General features: G+C 36.3%; 1 protein-coding gene across 2 annotated transcripts in view; it reads left to right on the plus strand.

The window, feature by feature from the left end:
• Nucleotides 1–3469: 3469 nt before the first annotated feature.
• The window catches only part of LOC145981051 (uncharacterized), a 71202-nt gene continuing 53346 nt past the window's right edge, over nucleotides 3470–21325 (plus strand). For both annotated transcript variants that reach the window (XM_083114153.1, XM_083114154.1), the window contains exons 1-5: nucleotides 3470–3836; nucleotides 9002–9957; nucleotides 11103–11516; nucleotides 14351–14479; nucleotides 18284–18435. In XM_083114153.1, the coding sequence (XP_082970279.1) occupies nucleotides 9024–9957; nucleotides 11103–11516; nucleotides 14351–14479; nucleotides 18284–18435 (1629 nt within the window). In that variant the 5' untranslated portion in view covers nucleotides 3470–3836; nucleotides 9002–9023. The remainder of the gene's footprint in view (nucleotides 3837–9001; nucleotides 9958–11102; nucleotides 11517–14350; nucleotides 14480–18283; nucleotides 18436–21325) is intronic.

The raw sequence follows: 21325 nt of genomic DNA on the forward strand, positions 1-21325 counted from the left end.
ACAGATGTAACAGATTTTGGGAGTGAAGATTCGAATACTACGCATGTAAAGCAAATGTACAAGGGCAAGAGAACGAAGAGAAGCAGATTAGTTAGGGAGCGTTATCAGGCCATCAATAATGTTAATTCTAAACAGTGTGCAAGTGCTTCTTTCACTAATTCATATGTCACACGAGATTTGTGCGGTTGTGATAATTCGTTACAAGGGCAATTTAACACCGGTTCTGTTCACAACTCGCCTGACAATTGCACTAGCAATGTCCATGCTTGTTTCCCGGGCTGTTCAACAAATGCTATGACTACGGATTCTATTAACTGTAGCATTCATACCAATTCCTGCCCATTAACAGTTTGCAGAAATAGTTGTGTGTTAGACAATAATTCTGAACGAATTAATGCTACATATAATCGCGGCACAGGTTTTGGTACTGCCAGAAGTAATGTACACTTCATAAGTCCGAATAATCAGGATAGCACAGTAGTAACTACAGAACCGTTTGACCCAATGACACCTCGTCTTCAGAATTCGATGACTTTGTTGAATAACCGTCCTTCACAAGCAATAGTAACTGGCTGTAATGAGACTATGCAACGCATATTAAAAGTGAGTGACTTGAACCTACTCCCAAAGTTCTGGGGAAATTTAGAGAAACAAAGTCCTAGAGACTATATTGATCAGTTAGTTTCAACATTCAATCTAATGGGAGTTCCGGAGGAATACAGGCTGAATAGTATATATAAGTGTTTTTACGGCAAGGCTTTGTTATGGTATAATTCTCATAAGAAGAGATTTTCATGTTTTCAGGATTTCGTAGGAAAGTTTTTGCATCACTATGCTTCTGAACAAGTAGTACAAGCAAAATTGGCAGCTCTACGAACAAGAAAATATGAAAATCTCTTCTTATGAGAATTATACCATAACAAAGCCTTGCCGTAAAAACACTTATATATACTATTCAGCCTGTATTCCTCCGGAACTCCCATTAGATTGAATGTTGAAACTAACTGATCAATATAGTCTCTAGTTATTGATGGCCTGATAACGCTCCCTAACTAATCTGCTTCTCTTCGTTCTCTTGCCCTTGTACATTTGCTTTACATGCGTAGTATTCGAATCTTCACTCCCAAAATCTGTTACATCTGTATCAGATGAAGTTGCGTTTGTATTTTTGCCTTTAAAAGAAACAAATTTCTTCTTTCTCTTAACATGGTTTCTAGTTAAAGCTGTTATTGGAGTAGTTTGTGCAGCTTGAGAATTGACATCGACTTGATTGGCTTCAGACACGTCAGATATTTTATCAACGGTTGGTGCTTTATTATTCTCAGGAACTAACACTTTTGTACTACTAATGTGCCCTATTTTAGTTTTAATATCACCAATCTCATCTTCTAAGCGAGAAATAGTTACTTGTTGTCCATTTAGTGTAATTTTAACAGCACTTATATTGCAGACTTGTTCTTCCGCTTGTGTCGTTAGTTCGACGAGATGTTCCTGATGAGAAGACGTCTTTGCAATAAGTGATTCTATATTAGACTGCACACCACTCAATTCCTCTTTAACATCATTTTTAAGGGCGTTAGTATTTATTTTGCAAGCATCAGCCACCTGTTTTATTTCTTCTCGAAGTTCAGCGCGAAAAGTAACAAGAGACTGATTGAAACTTTCTGAAAGAGTCGCTGTTATTAATTCCTGACTTTCAGAAAACTTTTTCATTTGATCAGTGAGTTGCTGTTTCATCTGATCTTGGCTGTCTGTAAGCTGCTGTTTCATCTGCGCTTGGCTGTCAATGAGCTGTTTCATCTGCGCTTGGCTGTCTGTAAGTTGTTGTTTCATCTGCGCTTGGCTGTCTGAAAGCTGCTGTTTCATCTGCGCTTGGCTGTCTGTAAGCTGTCTCATCTGCGCTTGGCTGTCTGTAAGCTGCTGTTTCATCTGCGCTCGGCTGTTTGTAAACTGCAACTGAACGTCATCCATTTTATGAATTATTGTCTCCAATAATGCATTGAAATTAGTATCTTTATTGTGTTCAGTCCCATGCTGGCCAAACATCGGATCGCATACTTTGCACAAGTACTGATCAAATGTATCAGAATTACTGGAATGTAACGCTGCTAACTGTAGACATTTATGGTGATATAACTTTCCACATTTGCGACAAGTTATATACTTAGCATTCTTATCTGGATCCTTACAACAACCGAAATTTTCAACATTGATTTCCGCATTGTCAGAAATCAAGCTTTCATCAATAGTTTGTCCTTTTCGTGTTGATCTTTTCCCTTTATCTGTCATTATTTAACTATATTATTAAGAAAAACATATAGCTAAACACTTACTAATTCGAATCCATGGCTGGGTCGCCAAATTATTGAAACCTACACATTTGTATCAACATAAAACTAGATTCCAATATTAATATTTCTTGTATTTATAACTTAGATATGGTACATAACTTTTTACAAACTGTTTACTATATTCGATAGTCATATGTTTCATTTTGAACACGTACGTTCATAAATTCACATTACAAACTCATCATAACTCAACATAACACAACACGTACGTTCATAAATTCACATTACAAACTCATCACAACATTGTAACTATTGTGCTCGTCACAGTTTACATATATTACGTAATTTACGTGTATAAAATAGTCTACGTGTAGAATGTAGACTATCGTTGTTTACGCGTAGACGCACATCACTACTGATGGTAGAAGATCAACATTGACTTGGAAAATATTAGTATTGTCCCTTATATCTGCATCGAAACGATCCGGGAGATTGCCAATCTTTTCTAGGTACCTTTGCTTCTCTACATCACTCAAAAATTTCAAGTGATCCATTTTGTTTCCGATCTTTTATAAGAAAATAAGCTCGGTGACGATCTGTATTCCACTTGTTTACATTGGAAAATTCGCCAAACCGGAAGTTCTTTCCCCGCCATCAATAATCGATTTGTCTGATCGATCATTTTTTGTTTACTCAGGAATACCCCCCCCCCCTATACCCTCACACACAATCTCTTTAGTCACAGGAACATATAATAAAGTATATCTCATCACTTAGATTATGCAATTTTTGATGGATAATTTGCACAAACCTTTACCCATACGCTTATCACGATTCCTTTCTTTAGGTTTGTTGTTTTACAGCTCCTTCTGGTGGTAGTTTTTTTGTAATACGGATACCTTCAACGAGTTAGAAAGTATACATAGCTATCGCCAGCGCCATATGTCCGCCATGATATTAGCCCCCTAAACTTTACACCAAACACCAAACCAGACTTCATTGATTTTTACTTATGCCATGTAATTTACTCCAACAATACAGATTTACCTCATTTCAGAAATGCGAAACTAATCACACCAAAAATAGCACTACCCACAACCACAAGTTTCCATTTCGCACACCCCTAGCAGGGAACGAGGACTAGAACCAATGTCCAGACGTCTCGGCAATCTATACGTATTCTAAGTCGTATCGCTTGTGGCGGAAAATTGCGGCCATATTTCGTGCGTCGTTGTTGTAATTATAAAAATATTATGTAGTGAAGATAACGTGCAAGAAGTGACAATGTGTAGTGTGGAGAGGCAATTATAGCTCTGTTTTCTTATTAGTTCGAGAACAGTGAACGTTACTTATTTGCGCACATTTAGCGCTTGAAGATTGATGACGGACACCATACTGCCATGGTGCAAGCATTGTAACCAGTTTAGTTATTCTAATTGTGTATGTCATGTTGAAATGTAATTATATGTTAATCGGCACACGCTATTTCTCCAGTATTGTGGCTTGGAAAGATAACCACCTTGGAAAACGGCAACCTTCTTTTGGGTAAGCATGTGTGTATACCGACCATAATAATGAGGACCATACTTCAAGGACAATTTGTAACGCTCTCGGTTTGATCGTGGTAAACTTCTGACATGTTGTATTGAGCTCAGTATTGGCTTTGCAAATCCTTGAAGTGAAATGTATAACCACGAAGAGTAGCGTTATTTCCTTCAAGTTTCATTCTAGTAAGCTAACTGCAAGCTTTATGTACGAGTTGTCATCATTGGTAATATGCATTAGTACCGGCTTGTACAGTTACACACAAATAATGTTTTTCTTGGCCCAAGTTCCTTTTGTTTTATGGCGATTTCATCATGCTACGAAGGCAATTTACGAAAATGGCGTCTTCGATGAACGTTTGCCGTTATAGTGTTACGAAAATAATATTTTTTATCAGTTCGTTATCACAATTAGAGCAAAAGCCCCACTGACCATTCTCGGTAAGGTTAGGTTAGGCAAACATAGTTAAAATTTGGGGTCGTAGTAATGTCAGGAATGTATATTTCGTTTTTTAAGTATTGGAAACACAAAATCTTCCAGTAAATAGTGAGAACTCGTACATGTCTGTTCCGATCACGGACCACTGAATTTAACTTATTTTGCAATTTCTACACGTGACCCCCAAATTTTAACTTCAAATTCGTTATTAGGAGGCCTCAATTAGTGAGTACGCTAAATATTACAAAAATCGGGGAGGGGTCCGGTATTGTAAATTCGCTCCCGTTATTGTCCCTGTGCCTTAAATTATACTGAAACATCAGTGACGCAAAATTTACCAGATTCCCTCGTTTGTCTTTGTTCTTTATTTGTGTTTTTTTTTCCCCCATGATGGTATGATTTAATATGCCAGTAAAAGGACCAATGATGATTCGGACACCAGAATAATAATGGTTTAAAATTAGTCACAATATTTAAAGAAATATATAATCTGATGTATGGGAAACACATTCAGATGCTAGCTGACTACTGTGTCGTGCAAGGTCCACTCTGAAAGAAGATGGATGACTTATACAGAAAAACGTTTTGCTGTATTTTATGTTACCTTGGAGTAAAAATAAAGAAAACTAAATTAGCACTTAATTGTTTTTATCCGTTGCTTTAGTAGTTTAAACCACCAAACGACGGGTATTATCGAATTATTCAACTACCCTCTTGTGATTTATGAAAAAAAAAAAGAAATCAAGCTCTCATTTTCAGCAAAAAATAATTTTTAGGTCATTTTGAAAGAATTTTTTGACATATTTTAGGTCATCAACTTCTGAGCCATAATAATTATCTTCTGAAACTAGAATGTGCTAATTACTTTTTGAATGTTCAAATTTACTTTCACAGTCATTTCCACTATTCTGAAACACTTCCTAATTCTCTTATAAAACTTGCAAGTATCATTGAACACACAGAACCTTTGTAATATATATTTTTATGAGAGATGTTCATTCAATGAATTTCATTTCAAAGTCTTACGAAGATGCACTTGTCACAGGATATTTGTAATAGATATCTGGGTTATTCCATAATAGATATGTGGGTTATTCCATGACGGTTAACCTTTTCACTGCTACGGACTTTCTCAATTGTAATAACATGCTGTGCTAACTACCTTTTACATTTTAACAGTTTAATTTGTACCATTTTTCCCTTTCGATTTTAAAGATTTTAGTGTTTTTCAACAAACAGAAACTGATAAAAAGTTGTACATATTATTATTTATCACCAAAAAAATTACACACACAATACACATAGGTAACTATATAAACGTGTATATACTTTTTGTAAGAACTTTTTGTATATGAAATCACTGTATTATTATTAGAGCCCGGAAGTTTTGCAAAATGCCTCTTTTTATCTACCTACTGCATATATTGATATATTCCGGATATACGTTTCTTATGTTGTTTCGAATGTTTTAGAAGCCTTTTCATTTTGCCTATTTGGGACCCCACTGCCTATTTTTTAATTATAATTCCTTTTTTTGCCTTTTTCAATGAAATTTGACCATTTTTTTAAAAAAAATGTGTATATAAGTTATTTTTCTCCGAAAAAACGTTGTTGGCATTTATTTTTCTTCCGTTTAGTATGTGAGTAATTTTTCGTCTTATTTAAGTAATATTGAACTCACGCATGTTTCAACATTGCTGAAGGAGAAAAGTGTGAGAAAAATGTATTTCATGCTGAGTTAGGATATTGCCTTTCGGTTAACATTTCCTTGTGCATGATTGACTGCTGAAGTGGACAGGTTGATTTCGAACACAAAGAAGATATTTCTGAAATCTCCCTCTCGAACCCGAAAATTTAAGGAAGTTGCGCCTGAGCTTAGTTTACCTCAGCAACCAGTCTTGACCAGATGGGGAACCTGGATATCAGCAGCTATATATTGCTAACGACCTTCAAAAAATCAGTGAGGTGATAGATGCTCTTTCAGAAAATGAAGCGGCTTCAGTGAAAAAACTCCTGTCCTATTCAAGTTTATTTTTGCACATTATGGTGCATTGCCAGAGACAATTACAATTATAGCATCCATGAAAATCTACGAGGAATCTATGCAGCAGATGATGGAAGTGCCAGGAGGAAAGGGGTCAGCTGTTGCGGAAAAGTGCTAACGGATAGTGAGTGCAAATGAGGACTTGAAACAATTGAAAACAAGTTGTGATATTCTAAAAGGTGAAAATGCTGTTACCAAAATGAGTCCAGCTACATTAGCTTGTTTTATGTATGCTCCAATAACTTCTATTATGAAAAACATTCTCTCTGACAGACGCCTATCAATGAATGTTGAGAACTTAAAAAAAAAACACCTTGTAGTTGTGTGCAATCAAGAGGGAGAAAATTGAAATGCTCTTCCCAATGTAGATTTTAACATTTTGCCAGAAATTATAGATAAAAGTAAGTGACTTCCAAATGTGCCTTTTTTTTTTTTCATTTTTAGTGCCTATTTTCCACATTATAAATGCCTTTTGCCTGCCTATTTTAACGAAAATAAATGCCTGAACTTCCGGTCTCTAATTATTATATATGTGTGTACAAGAAAATGTATCATAAAAGGGAGCACTGCTAATATTTGTTGGGAAACAAATTAGCATTTATCTATCTAATATACACATAACAATACACACATAATGTTCTTAGTTTTTAAAAATTTGGTATTTTTCAAAGCACGGTACTACACAAAGTGCGACAATACATTTTTGGCACACACATGACATTTTCTGGTATGTTGTTTCTTCTTTGCTGTAGCTGGAACTAATGTCAAAAAATGGGTGTATCATCAATATCACTGATTCAGCATATAAATCATTGTCTGACTCATCACTTTCATCATTTGTAATAAATTCGGCAATTTCAGCATCGGTAAGAGCACTCGTACTTGCGCGACTAGAAGCCATTGCAAACAATAATAATGTGCAAAGTATACAAAACAATGACCGTTCTCACTTTAGATGGCAGAAGTTATCAACAACAAGTTTCACAAACTCACATGGCAATTCCACAACTCAAAAAGCATAGGCTAATCTTTAGGAGCAGTATACTCGCCCGTAGCTTAGAGGTTTCAGTATACATGAACATAGTTGCTTTGTATCTCCCAAGATGGCAGTAGCTATCAGTGATCAACAAATTTGAACCTGCATTGTGCGGACGCCAATCTAAAAATAGCTAACTAGTTGGGCAAGTATACTCGTCCATAGCATATGAGTGTATTATTCCTTGGACGAGGATACTCGCCCGTAGCAGTGAGGGTTAAACCAATTTCAGGAAAGATTTGAGGTCATAGCCCTGGATTTGATAAAATTTGACATGATGGTTGAATCATGTCTGGAAGGCTTGTGTCGAAAAGTGGTCACATATTCAAATACATGTTTTTAAAACTTTACTGTACACTCGTGCCTTGCAATAACAATTTGGTGTTCTGACATTCGTGAAGGGAAGGTCTGATTATGTAGTATGTGTAGGGTTGCCAGATGTCCCGTATATACGGGATTGTCCCCCTTTTTTAAAGAAATGTCCCGGAAAATGTTCTCGGGATGCTGATTTGTCCCGTATTTAGCTAAAGGAAAAAACGAATTCAAATTTCAAAATCATTTTATACAACAAGAAATTAATGACAATTTATATATCTAACCTAATTGGATACCAATTACCATTTATCACTCAATCCTCATATTAGCATTGGCGTAGAACTGCTGTTTGTCGATATGTCGAATAAGAAGCTACTCGCGATATTTTGTCAAAATGTTAAAGATTCGACATTAACAATGCTTTAAACTGCAATTGATTGTGTAATGTTTAAAAATGTTATAAAAACAAATTTTACTATATCCGTGTCTATATGTGCCGTTTTATTATTTTAGAAATCTGGCAATCTTAAGTATGTGTATCTTGGCTTGATTATTGCCTGTCCCATTTGCATTAAAAAAAAATTTAATTTTCTGGTAATTTTTCCATTTCTTGTATTTTCAGTCAAATAACATTACTTGTGTGGTAGATGTGGAGGCAATATTTGCCTTTTCTGCCTATGCCAGGTTATTAGAAAAAATAATACCATAATACCATGAAAGTGATGAAGCAGCATCATTAAGTATAGATTAAAAAATATCCATCCTTATTGAATTATTCAATCACACTTTAAAGCACATGTAATTTATATTCTTTTTTTGTCGCATGAGACAGGTAATGATAAAAATCAACAAACAATACTAGGTGTAACGTTTTAAATAAAAGGGTGTAAGTTGTATGGATTTCAACATGATTTTCTCTCAGTCCCTAAGAACAGCAGTTTTCTTGTAATTTTTTTATGTTACTTATTGTTGAATTTTCAATTTCAAGTAATTGTGTAGAATTTGAAATAATATATATATATATAAACACTTACGTGAGTGAGTATCGTTAAAAAGTCCTATTTACGACGTTTTGCAGAGCTATGCTCCACTTCTTCAGGTAACTGTTGTCAGCACGTAAAATACCTCATCATGTTAAAAAGCAATCTAGGATTTTTAGGAATAGGACTTTTTAACAATATTCACTCACATAAGTGTTTATATATATATATATATATATATATATATATATATATATATATATATATATTTTAAATATAAATAGTTAGTAAACGCACAATCCCAATATGTGAAGAATTTGAACAAATTAAAAGAAACCTTATTGTTTTGCAGGAAAATTATCTAAGAACCCAGTATGGAAAGTGATAAATCCATGGACGATAGTAAAAGTGCTGACCATGTAGTTGATTCATTGAAAAATGGTTCTGGGGATGATGAAGATGAGGGCAGTGTTGGGGATGATAATGTTGAAAGTGGCTCGAAGGATGAAAGTTCAGACGATGAATTGAAGAATCATGCTGCAGCTGATGAAGCAGTAAAGGACAGTATTCGTAATGAATCAGATGCTGAAAGTGTTGCCGATGATTCTAAGTCTAAGGATACTGATGACGAATCAAAAGATGAAATTGGTGAACAAGCAGTTGATGAACCTATGGAGGTGTCCGATGAAGTAAAAAATGACGATGCTCAGAGCGAATCAGACGAGGAACGTCAAGAAAATAAATCCACTAAAGGTGAGACTTTAGGTGAATCTGAGGAAAGGTTAAGTGAAACCGAGGAAAAGGATGAATCAACGGAGCATAATGATGAAGCCAAGGAACATGGCAGCCCTCAAGATAACAGCACTAGTAATAAAAAAATGGATGAATTTGAAGAATCTGAGGACGAGGAGGACGGTAAGGCATCAGACGAGACGTGGAAACTTCAGCTGGAACCAAATAGCCCCAGTTCGAATGATGATGAAAACATCAAAGATGATGATGATGATGACAAGCTAGAAGTTTTGAAAGAACAACCAGAGTCGGACGAGGAAGATGAGAATAAGAAGGATGATGCCGAAGCATCTGTTGCTGATGAAGGTGATATGGAGGTGGATGATGAGCCTTCTGGCAATGAAGAACCGGAGAAAGAAGCCAAAGTACACAATACCGAGAAGCTGACTGAAGACAATGACGAGAGTGATGCCAAAGACGATGTTGGTACAATATCAGAAGATGAACAAGATTTCTTTGGGTTCGAAGGTGGACCGGATGTGAACGATGTAACAACACCATACCAAAAACTAATAGGTGAGTGATCGTTTTAATTTCTAATTTAACTTTGAGAAGGTTTAATCTGTAGCATCCACTAATCAGTGGATCATAATGCATGCTTAAAGTCTTGTCTGACAGAACTTTAGGTGCAATGCAGGAGAGATTACCATTTCTTTATCTCCAAATTTGTTAAACTGCTACGATGTAATAAAGTTGACTTCCTTATGCTGTATGGTTTTTGTGAGATGTGCTGAAGGATAAGGAAATTATTTAAAAGTTCAGAATTGAGTGTGAATTAATGTTGCTGTGCCAAACAGTAGTTTGCGGAAGTTTTTGTGCTTGTAGATGTTAGCTGCTGAAATTTGTATGTACAATTCAAGGCAGGGCAATAAGCCTATTAAGCCTTGTTTCCATGTTTAAAAAGGACCACTACAGTTGTTGAGCAAGATACTTTTATTATGCACTAAAATCACTTGAGCTACATTTTACGTTTATATCAGGATCTTCCTCAAACTGAAGTTTAGTTCTTAGGAAGACCCTGATATAGGCTGGAAATGTCACATGTAAAGTTTTTTAGTGTATAAGAAAACTGCTGTGCTCAGCAACTGAGTGTTTTTTCCAAACATGTGAATGTAAGAATGTACCTAAACTTGGTCGCTTACATTAAAAGTGAAACACAAATTAAGAGTATTTGAAAATAAAATCCTCATAAAAATATTCGGACCTAACAGGGATCGGCAGACAGGTGAGTGGAGAAGGTTACATAATTTAGAACTGCATAATTTGTATTCATGTCCAAATATTATTAAAATAATTAAATCAAGATGACTTAGACCATGTGGCACAAATGGGGGAGGAGAGAAGAGTTTACAGGATTATTGTTTGCAAACCTGATGGTAAGGACCTGTAGGAAGGCCAAGGACGTTGAGGTTGAGGTGGACCTAAAGGAAATCGGTATGGATGGAAAAGATTGGATTGATCTTGGTATATTTTGTTTAGTAAATATTACTTATGAGCCATTACGTTATCATAGTAGGGACAGATGGAAGGCTTGTGTTGTTGCAGCCATAAATTTTGGGTGTAAGAAGGCTAGAGAGTTAGTTAGTTAGAATGTAAGAAAGTCTACTATATTTGAATTTTAGGCATGGGACTAATTTTGCTCTAATTGTTTTTTGTTCCAGACTTCTGTTCTGTGCAGCCAGAAGATGATTTTTCAGCAGATGAAGAAGAAGAAGGAGATGATGATGATGATGGTGTTCCTGTGGCACAAGTGCATGTAAAGACTGAACTCAGTGAATTTGTAGAAGATGATGATTTAGATGTCAAATTTGTAGATGATGATGATTTAGATGTTGTCACGCCACAGCCAATTGCCTCGCCTGCCACCACACCATATCCAGACGCTGTTCACACTCCCGTAGCAAGTACATCTGCAATGAATACACCTGGTTCGAAAAGTACCCCTTCTTCCTATTCAGCGACCACGAGAGACGAGGGCCTGTCCAGCTCTGCCAGTAGTCCTGTCAGCATATCAAGTGCAGGTGGACGAAAATCTGATATTTCCAGTTTTATGTACAGGAGACCCTTAGAAATGGGTAAGTGCTTGATTGTCTTAGAATGATTTAAAAATGGTCCATGTTAGTGGTGACGTCACAGCAGATGACTGAGCACGATTTGAGTCCAAACAAAAGGGGCATGTGGTTTTCTCCTATTCAAAATCTTTGAATTTTCCATCAGAAAGTGTAGCTTTAAGTACTGTGACAGCAGTTATGAAACAAAATGTTGTGCCGTGCATCAATGTAAATATGAGATTTACGAGAATACGTCTATATATTACACATGTTTTACAGAGGCTAAGGTAAAGAATAACCAGAGTTAAGAAATCATCCTTTTTTAAAGAAAATCCATTCTGTTTCCGAACACAGCTGATGCTCAACCAAGCCAGACAGAGCCCACCTTCAGTGATGCTGCCAATATGAATTCGGGGAGTTCAGCTTGGTCACGTGACTGAAGCTGTCCTTTCGGATCGGAAGCCAGTCAGAGCATTCGCTTTACTCAATTTCCTAATTCATTTATTATTTTTATTCTCCTCTGTAAGGTATGTGTAATATATCGATATATTCTCCAAAATCTCATCTTTACATTCATGTACAATACGCATCACATTTTTGTTTCCCCACTGCTGTCACAATTCTTCAAGGTACACCTTCTGTTAGAAAACTCTATATGTTTTTGAATAGGCTAAAACCATGTGACTCGTTTGCTTGGACTCAATCTTCAGCGTGACATCTCACTAATATGGTCCATTCCAACATAGATACTAGGGTTATTTTTTTTCCAACCTTCAATAGGGCTTGAAATCAAAACCACAGTGAATAGCAAAATGGGTTTATTGACAAATGTTACGTACATGGATCATCTACTTTTCAAGTAAGCCCCAAGAGGATTCAGATATTTATCGTATCGATGCACCAGCTTTCCAATACCCTCTGCAAGAAAAGGTGCCGCCTGTCTTTTGAGCCAGGTCTGCACTGTGTCCCGGAGCTCCTCATTGGTGTGGAAACGCCGTTCTCCCAACCACTTCTTCATCACCAGGAAAAGGTGGAAGTTACTCAAGTGAACAAACACTTCCCAGTGTAATTGTTGAAGGTCTTGAGTTGACGCAGCAACATTTTGTCGGGAATTGTCATGAAGCAAGACAATGCTTGAAGACAGCGAGCTTCTCAGTTTGTTCTGGATGGCTCTGCGTAGCCTGTCTCACAGTATGCAGCTGCATTGATTGTGGTCGCTGGCTCCATAAAGTCAGACAGTAACACACCTCACACTTGGTGGGAGTCAATTGTAGCAGACATCTCTACGTGCCCCTCGTTCAGCTTCAACTGAAGCATTGACCTTGGCAGTGGTGGTGCTAGTGGCAGGGCGAACGCCAATCACCTTGCGGAATGCCCCGCTTCCTAGCACTTCACGGCCCACCTGGCGGCGCCATCGGAGGTAGAAAAAAAAATAGCCCTCGTATGTTGCAATAAATGTAAATTGTTGCAGTTTAGTAGGCTATGTACAAATATTGTGATAACTAGAGGCATTTTTTCAGTGGTAAAAAGGAAAATAAATTTGGACACAAATACAAACATAATTTACTTTTTTCTCATAGCTTCTTCAGTGTAAAGTTTGTCTTTCCTTTTAATCAAAACTGGTAATTTAATTTCAGTTGGTTTTCGAGCAAAACATCCTGCCAACCTACGTAGCAAAGTGGTTGGCATGGCATGCTAATGCCAGGGGTTCCAGGTTCAAATACCTACTTGGGCATGGGTGTTCTTTGTGAATGTCCTTCACCAACTTCATCATATCATCACTCAATCCTCATCTTCACGATTACCAAAAAGTGGCAGAAAAGCAAAGTAAAATAATCCAAATCAATCAAGCAAAACATCCGAGTTGCATTTTGTGATTAAGATTCCTGTCTCAAATAATTTCATAGAGTGCACCTGATAAAGTAAGTGTTTTGTACCTCATAAAAATACTCTACCCTGTTATTTGTTTTCTGTAAATATTGCATATCTTGCAAGATAAGTGCATAAGAATTGCACAAACAGCTTCAGTTGTATGTTTTTAAAATATGGTTTTTGTGCAACATATTTCAGAAAGGTAGAGACCACACATATATTAAAATATAGTTAAAGCAACTATATCAGAAAATGCTGGTTATTTTTGACCTGCTAAGAGTGTATGTAATTGGATCTCCCATGAAATGTAGCATACCTAAACAAAGGAATTTTAATGTGAGCTCCAGCGAAAGTTATTGATGGGGAACATCGACAAATTGTTTTGACTAATATAAGTCGAAGTAGTCATTCAACTAATATTAGTTGAACCTTTATTCGACTCCTTTTTCGACTAATGTAAGTTTAACTGTATATTTTTTATTATTTGAAGATCCTTCAAGTAGGCTAAATGGGACTAAATCTACAGTTCTAAGTAAGATACAAACTATTGTATAATACATATAGGAGAGAATCCAGGACTCTTTGATTACAGGGTGACAGTATAAGACTGAGTTGCTGTCTCACGATGTTATCACCAAAGGTTCTTGGTTTAAATCTTGGATTGGACATGGGTGTTCTTTGTGACTGGCTGTTCATCATCTAATCATCATTCATGCTCATACACAGAGGCTCTCGGACACAAGCAAGATGAAAATGTGAGAAGAAAACAAATGACTCCACTTTATTTCATGAGCTTGCTACACTTCTTCTCATCTTGGTTGAGCTGTTTCAAGACGTTGCAGTGATATCCATTGAATGGAGGTATCCCTATTAAGATTGGTGTCCAGTTCTACCAATTTAGCTGATTAAATTTATTAAGATGTTAGTTTATTGTAATTGCAACGTTTGGTACATGTGATCATGTTTGTGAATTTCTCTTTCAACAGGTTGGAAGCGAGAACTTGTGTACCGTTCAACTTTTCTAGGTGGTCCCAATGTTTCACGTATGGGAGACATCTATTACTATGCACCTAATGGGAAGAAATTGAGGTCAATAAGAGAGATACGTTCTTACTGTAAGTATGGGTAATGGTGTTCATCTCCCTTTTTGTACCAGCTGAAATATTATTTTGTGTTTGGGTAACAATAGGGTCATTCTATGTCAAATCTACCAATTTCAGAAAAGTTTCCAAGTCATGGTTCTTTGATTTGGATTAAATTTGGCATGAAGGTTCAATCGTGTCTGGAAGGCTTGTATTCTAAATATTAGGTTCCTCCGAGAAATAGTTCTAGAGTTATAGCCTGTGGAAGAAGGTGGTGCAGGTGCGCAACAGAAAATATGACCCAAATCTGGGAAATGAGTCTCAGAGCTAACTTCATGACTCAATAACTTTGGAGCTAGTGATCACAGCCTAGTGATATTTACACACCAAACAAACCTCTCACCAAGGAACACGTGTATTGCATCAAAATACCCTCAGCCTGTTTATGTTAGCAAATAAAATACCCCAAAATATGCCTTAAAAAGCCTTATGCGTCAAAAAATGCATATTTTGTGTGCCTGCTGTTGCAACTGTAATCCAACCAGGAAGGTGGCATTAATTTTTCTTTTAACCCTGATGTGAGCTCAGTATGCACACATTATGTCGTCTCCATATATAACACCCAATCCATATTATATGTGGTTGAATATGCAAGAAATTAAAACAATCACTGGAAAATGGTGGATTTTGGAAATTGTGTAGCACAAAAGGGACAAGAGATATCCAAGCCAAGTTGCATACACTACGTAACTAGACCTTCCTCTAATGTGTGTCAAAATTTCAACTTTGTTATTGCAAGGCACTAGTGCACAGTAAAGGTAGACCCTTAAACGCCCAGCGCGTTTTCAGTGGGAAGTTTAAAATCGCGCAAGGTTTTAAATGAAGATTTATATCTCCGTAACTACGAATGCTGGAGTTACAAATTATAGCTTGTTTCTTTCAGTACAGTCTCAGCTACACACCTATTGTTGAAATAATGCAATTTGCACTAACCAAATAGAAGAAGAAGAAGAAAGTTATTAATCTTATTTTTTCATTACAAAATTTCAATTTCGTCGGGCCCCCACGTAGGCAACGCCAGGACGTGAAATTTAAAATTCCAAAAATTGTTTTCTCTGGAACTATGAATCCTAGAGTTAAAACTTACACCTCGTTTTCTTCCGTACACACTAGACAATATGTCCATGGTCGAATAAACTTAATTTTCATTTATCAAGTAGAAGAAGAAGATGAAAGTTAAATAAAACAATTTCTTCACGAAACTTAAATTTCATCAGGCCCCCACGTTGGCAACGCCGGAACGTGATGGTTTAAAATGGAACCTGCATATTTGCCGGATATGTGTTTCATTCTCGTGGCAAGAATTACGGACTAGCTTCTGATACTTTCAGAGAAAAATTTAATTTTTAATGAAAAAGCAGCAAATTTTTTTCGGGGGAAGTTGCAAACGCCCCCCCCCCCCCAATTTATTCAGAATCATATTGAACTTTACTAAATACTAATAGGATGCTTAAGGCTCTTTGTGTAGCACTCAAGACATTTATCTCTTAACATTGCCTGAGTCACAGTATGCTCCAAAAGTCGAAAAAACCAAATGTGACATATTTCACGTCTCTGCGTTTATGGTTTAAAACATGTATTGGAACAGATGACCACTTTTTTGTAACAACCCAAAATTGGACTTTAACCTTGCAAAAAATCACTAGAAAGGAAGTAGACGATTATTTACAGTTCTTTAGACATACATTAACAGGGTGAATTGAAAATCATAGGACACCCTTTCATTTCAGAAAAGGAATGGATTGTGAGTGTCTATGTTCTTTGGATAGTTCAATTTTGTTTTGTGTACAAAAGCCAGTGTTTGAAGTATGTATAAACTTGGTGTTGAATTTTTTTTAAAAAAGAGCTTTAAATATATCAGTGTGCATTTGCCAAAATATGCAATGCTCTTTTTTTGTATTTTAAAATTCCTCTGCGATTGTGGTGAGCTCCCCCAAAATTGAATACCATAGATCAAAATGCTTTCAAAGTTTGAAAAATAGATATAGATATAGCATAGATATAAGTTCTTAATTGGTAGCATATGGTGTTTAGCCTCGCATAAATGATCTATGTGAACCTTCCAGTTAAGACACTGGTCTATAAATATTTCAAGAAATTTTGTATTGCAAGTAGCTGTTATAGTGGTATGCCCTACTGTGAAATTATTTTGCTTTATAGATGACTTTATGGCTCTAGATATACCAAATTTTATTATATTAGTTTTTTCATTGTTCATAGAAAGTTTGTTTGCTGAAAACCAGCTTTGTAGTTCAGTAAGAGCTTTTTCCATTGTTTGAATTAGGGTCCAATCGTTAACAGAATCTACTAAAGCTGTTGTATCATCAGCAAACTTGGGCATTTGGAAGGTCATATCTTTCAAATCGGAGTAATGTGTTGTTTGTGTCCCATTATTGGATATCCTATTTATATAAGACGCAAGCGAGTTTCACGGATATATCTTTAGTAACTCGCTTACGTCTTATATTATCAACCACGTTGTTTATTCCCCTCAACATGAATGCTATTTATGGTTACGCTCTGTTTTCTATTTGTATTTTAATTTCTCTAGTAGTATGTGATGATTTACACTGTCAAACACTTTTGATAGGTCACAAAAAATTCCGATAACAGAATACATTTTGTTCATGGCTGAAAGAATGTTATAAATTACATCAAAAATAGCATTTTTTGTTGTTTTCGATTTTACAAACCCATTTTGTTGCTTTATAAGTATCTTCTTACCTTCTACATACTTTATTATCCTATTATAAATTAATTTTTCAAAAATTTTGGAAAGAAAAATAGCCATGCTGATTAATGTGCTAGTTTTCCTAGTTGTTGTACAGTCACGGACACTTTTGGGTTGTTGTTGTGTGCCCGACCCTGTGGCCGAGTGGTTAGCACATCGCGCTGCGACGCCAAGGGTCCCAGGTTCGAATCCCGGTCGGGCTTGGTTGTTTGTGAATGTCCATTCATCAATTTCATCATTTCATCACTCATCCCCATCTTCGCAAATTAGCCAAGAGGCACAAAATGCAAAGTAAAATAAACTAAATCAAATCAAATGAAACTTTTGGGTTGTAAGGATCCCATTATACGTCAATGGGATTGTTACAACCCAGAAGTGTCCGTGACTGTACATCACTATCTCATAGCTTCAGGATTGTCTTGTACAAATCATTCATTTGACTGATGGTAATTTCAGTATTAACCCTTCAGCCATATGCAAGAAAACTTATATGTTACTGTAAAAATAATATTCTTTACAAATTGGCAAGTTATCATCCATCCTGGTTCGTATTAACCCAGTGTGTGACTTTCTTTTAGTCCATATCAATTATCAAGTTTATTTCCATGATATGACCATTAAGGAGTCAAGAGTTTGAATTCCAACATGGACATCTTTGTGGATGTTTACATCGAATCATAATTCATGTTCATTGTCGCAAAAAGTGGTACAAAGTAAGAAAATTACAAATTTGAGCCCTATTCTTACATCCTCTTTAAGTTTCAAAGACCAAAACAAGAAATTAAATCAACACACGTTGAGTTCCATCACTGCTTTCATTATGCGTTATAGGGACTAGAGTATTGAAGCTTTTGCTATAGGATATATTGGCTGTCATAAGCAGCATGGAACTCCCTCCAAATGTACCTTTTAGTGGAGCCACTATATAGAGAGCCATACAGTTCAATGTCTGTGGACAGGATCTGCTTCACATGATATATGTGTACCCTGATTACATTGGTACTTTAGTGGCATGAAAATTAATATTTTGATCATTGTCCTTTCAGTGGAGAAGAATGATATCCCACTAACAGCTGAGCACTTTACATTCCTCAATGAACCATTAGGAGTAAATGACCCTGAAAAGGAAATTATCCGAAGTGCCAAAAAGACTTCGTTTCTGCCAAAGCCAACCACACCTGTTCAGAAAACTCCTAAGGTAAGTTGTCATTGGAGTCGCGTGACATTAGTTTTTTAAACTTCTGTATGGCAGCAGTAGAGCACAACATTTTTTGAAAGAAAAGCCAAGTTGATTACCTCGTTTCAAATTTAAAAGCTAACCATTTGCCTGTAATGTGCTGATCCTAGAACTTTAATCTTAAACTAGATCTGCATGTTATAAATGTCATGTTCTCCTTGTGTGTAAAGTTATACAAATTGTAGCTGTGTTTACTGTGTAACTACATGATCTGTGGGTATATATTTATGGTGAATAAAATTTCAAGATTTCGGTACAAAAACTGGGCACGTTTCGGGACCATAAGCAGTATATAAAATGGCATTTTGGTGTTAAAATAGTGAATAAAATCCCAAATTTGATTCAAAAAGTACACTTATTATACAAAATTAATGTTTCCCTTCTAATAGCAATTTTATGTGGTTGTCAGAGTATTAAGTTTATTCCTGTGTAAAGTAGTAATTTTTACTTCTCGTGTATTTACAGCAAAATTAATCCATTTTCCGTGATTTGCATAACTTGCAGGATAATTCTGACTTTAAAAACGGTAAATAAACTAAATTCCATATTTAAGAGGTTTTTTCCATTTTGCAGTTAATTTCGCATCATTTCGTGACAAAACATGGTAGGAACACCTTACAGAAACATGAAAAATAAACTTTACAGTGTGTTATTTCACATTTTGTGTTTCCATCATAAACGTAATATGCAAGCCTCTATCTGTGGGTACTAATTGACATCTGGAAAATCAAGATTTCATTGTTTGCAGTTTCTTGTACAAACTAACCAATCAGGTTAATTTATATCACAGTAATATACAGGGTTGGCCAAAAGTCACCATCCGTTTGAGTGAAGAAATTGTAATTCATTCCTGTATCCATGAATGAATGGAGTAGAAACTCCCTCCACGTGTCAAAACGCACACTATTTTTCAGTGGAGTCACAAATGTGGACTAACAATGCCAACTTTTGCCCTGATATCATTATGTTGGATTTGATGAATCCCCATGCGCAAAAGTCCCAAAAGGGGTTAAGTTAGATGACTGGTGTTTTCCATTCTTGGCAGAAGGTATATTTCAAGAAAGGTGTTCACATATTCACAATCAAATGGCAACCTTTTCGCTGAATATATTGCGACTTTATGAACACAGGGTGCAATAGGTCTTTTAGTTGTAGTGTACCAAATTTAGTGCTTAGCACAGCATGCCAGAGGTTCCAGATTCAAATCCTGGCCCGGGCATGTGTGTTCTTTGAGTCCCTTTATCAGAATCATCACTCATCCTCATCTTCATGATTAGTCAAAAGTGTCAGAAAAGGGAAGTAAAATAAACCAAATCAATCCATTACAAAACTTAGTTGTGTCTGATATAGTTTCCTGTACACATTGCACCTTCCTGTGAAGGCACATGGAAGGATGTGGAAGTACTGCCCCCACATTCTCGATCTCTGACATTTTGTGGAGATGGTGTGATTAGAGCCCTTTGTGCACCATGGCCCTGCGGTCTAAGGTGTTATGCTTTGGGCTCTGGCTACAGGACACGCACAGGTTCAAGTCTCCTGGGGAAAGTGTAAAAACTTTTGTCTTGAGATTTCATCCTGTGTATGAGAGGGTTGGCATTTTGCCCAGTTTTTTTTTCGAAAAACCCAACCCAGGTGTTTTTTTTTCAGGTTTTTTCAGATAAAACCCAATTAAACCTGGGCAAAACTGGGTTTATTGGGTTTTTCATGTCATGTTTATAAATATATGTATTTTAAAAATGAAGTACATTTTCCCCTGATAGTAATGTATTGGACCATTCAATTTGTATTGTTTTAGTTCACTGAATCAAAAACTATTTAATATTTTCTGTTAACATAGTTAAGAATGGACAATCAAGGTGTCTCACCTTGAAATGATTAAACTAAAAACATACATGACACATGCTGCAATAGACCATTGAGGGTCCAGGTCTACCTATCGACCTGTGGCCACACTCCCACCTGTTCCCACTGTGAGGTGGGAGATCATACAACCAATTACGGGGTGATGTGTGGTCAGACGACGAACCCCCAGTTATCGTCGTAGGTTTTCATGATCGGGTACCGAACCCAGGACCCCTTGATTACAAGGCAACGATTCTACCACTGCAACATCAGGGATGCCCTTAATGGGATATGGATTTAATAAATGTTGCAATTTTTTAACATTTACTGAGCAAAATTCACGGAGCCAATTATTCACGCTTAATTCCCAGAATTCAAGGAATTCCCGGTGAGTAGACACCCAGGATATGCAAGGGGAACTTACCTTTACCTACTATACAACATACGGTAGCTGCACACACACTTTTAAATCTGCTTCAATACAGTTTGTTCACAGTTGTGTTTTACCATTATTTTTGTGGATGTTTCAAGTTCAAATATCTCCTCCGTGTATTAACCATGCCAGAATTTTGGTTGACATATTTAATTGTCTTGACTGATTTCATCCAAATGGAATACTGTATCATCCAAATGGAATACTGTATCCATCCTCCAAAATATCTGGTTGCTATGAAACTAACAGTTCCCATGGACAAAACATTAGTGGCCCCATTTGGAACCAAACATACATATGCACTATATTGTTAAAAATTATTTGTCACGCCATGGCTTCAGAAATTCCCTAAAATATTTGTCTCTTTTGTCCGAAAATGTAGTTTAGGCAGATATTTGAAAGTGGCATCGGAATTTGGAGCTACCTCAGAATATGAAAAATCAATTTTTCATCCACCATCTTGAAATACTTTCAATAAATACAAATGCAAAATTAAATAATTCCCTGGGTGTATCTATTTGTGACATGCGACATGAATTTCAGCTTAAAAACTAAAATTGCTCAAAATTGGTGCCC

The sequence above is a fragment of the Lepisma saccharinum genome, chromosome 28 (assembly GCF_977018435.1).
Source record: "Lepisma saccharinum chromosome 28, izLepSacc3.1, whole genome shotgun sequence".
Lineage (NCBI taxonomy): Eukaryota > Metazoa > Arthropoda > Insecta > Zygentoma > Lepismatidae > Lepisma > Lepisma saccharinum.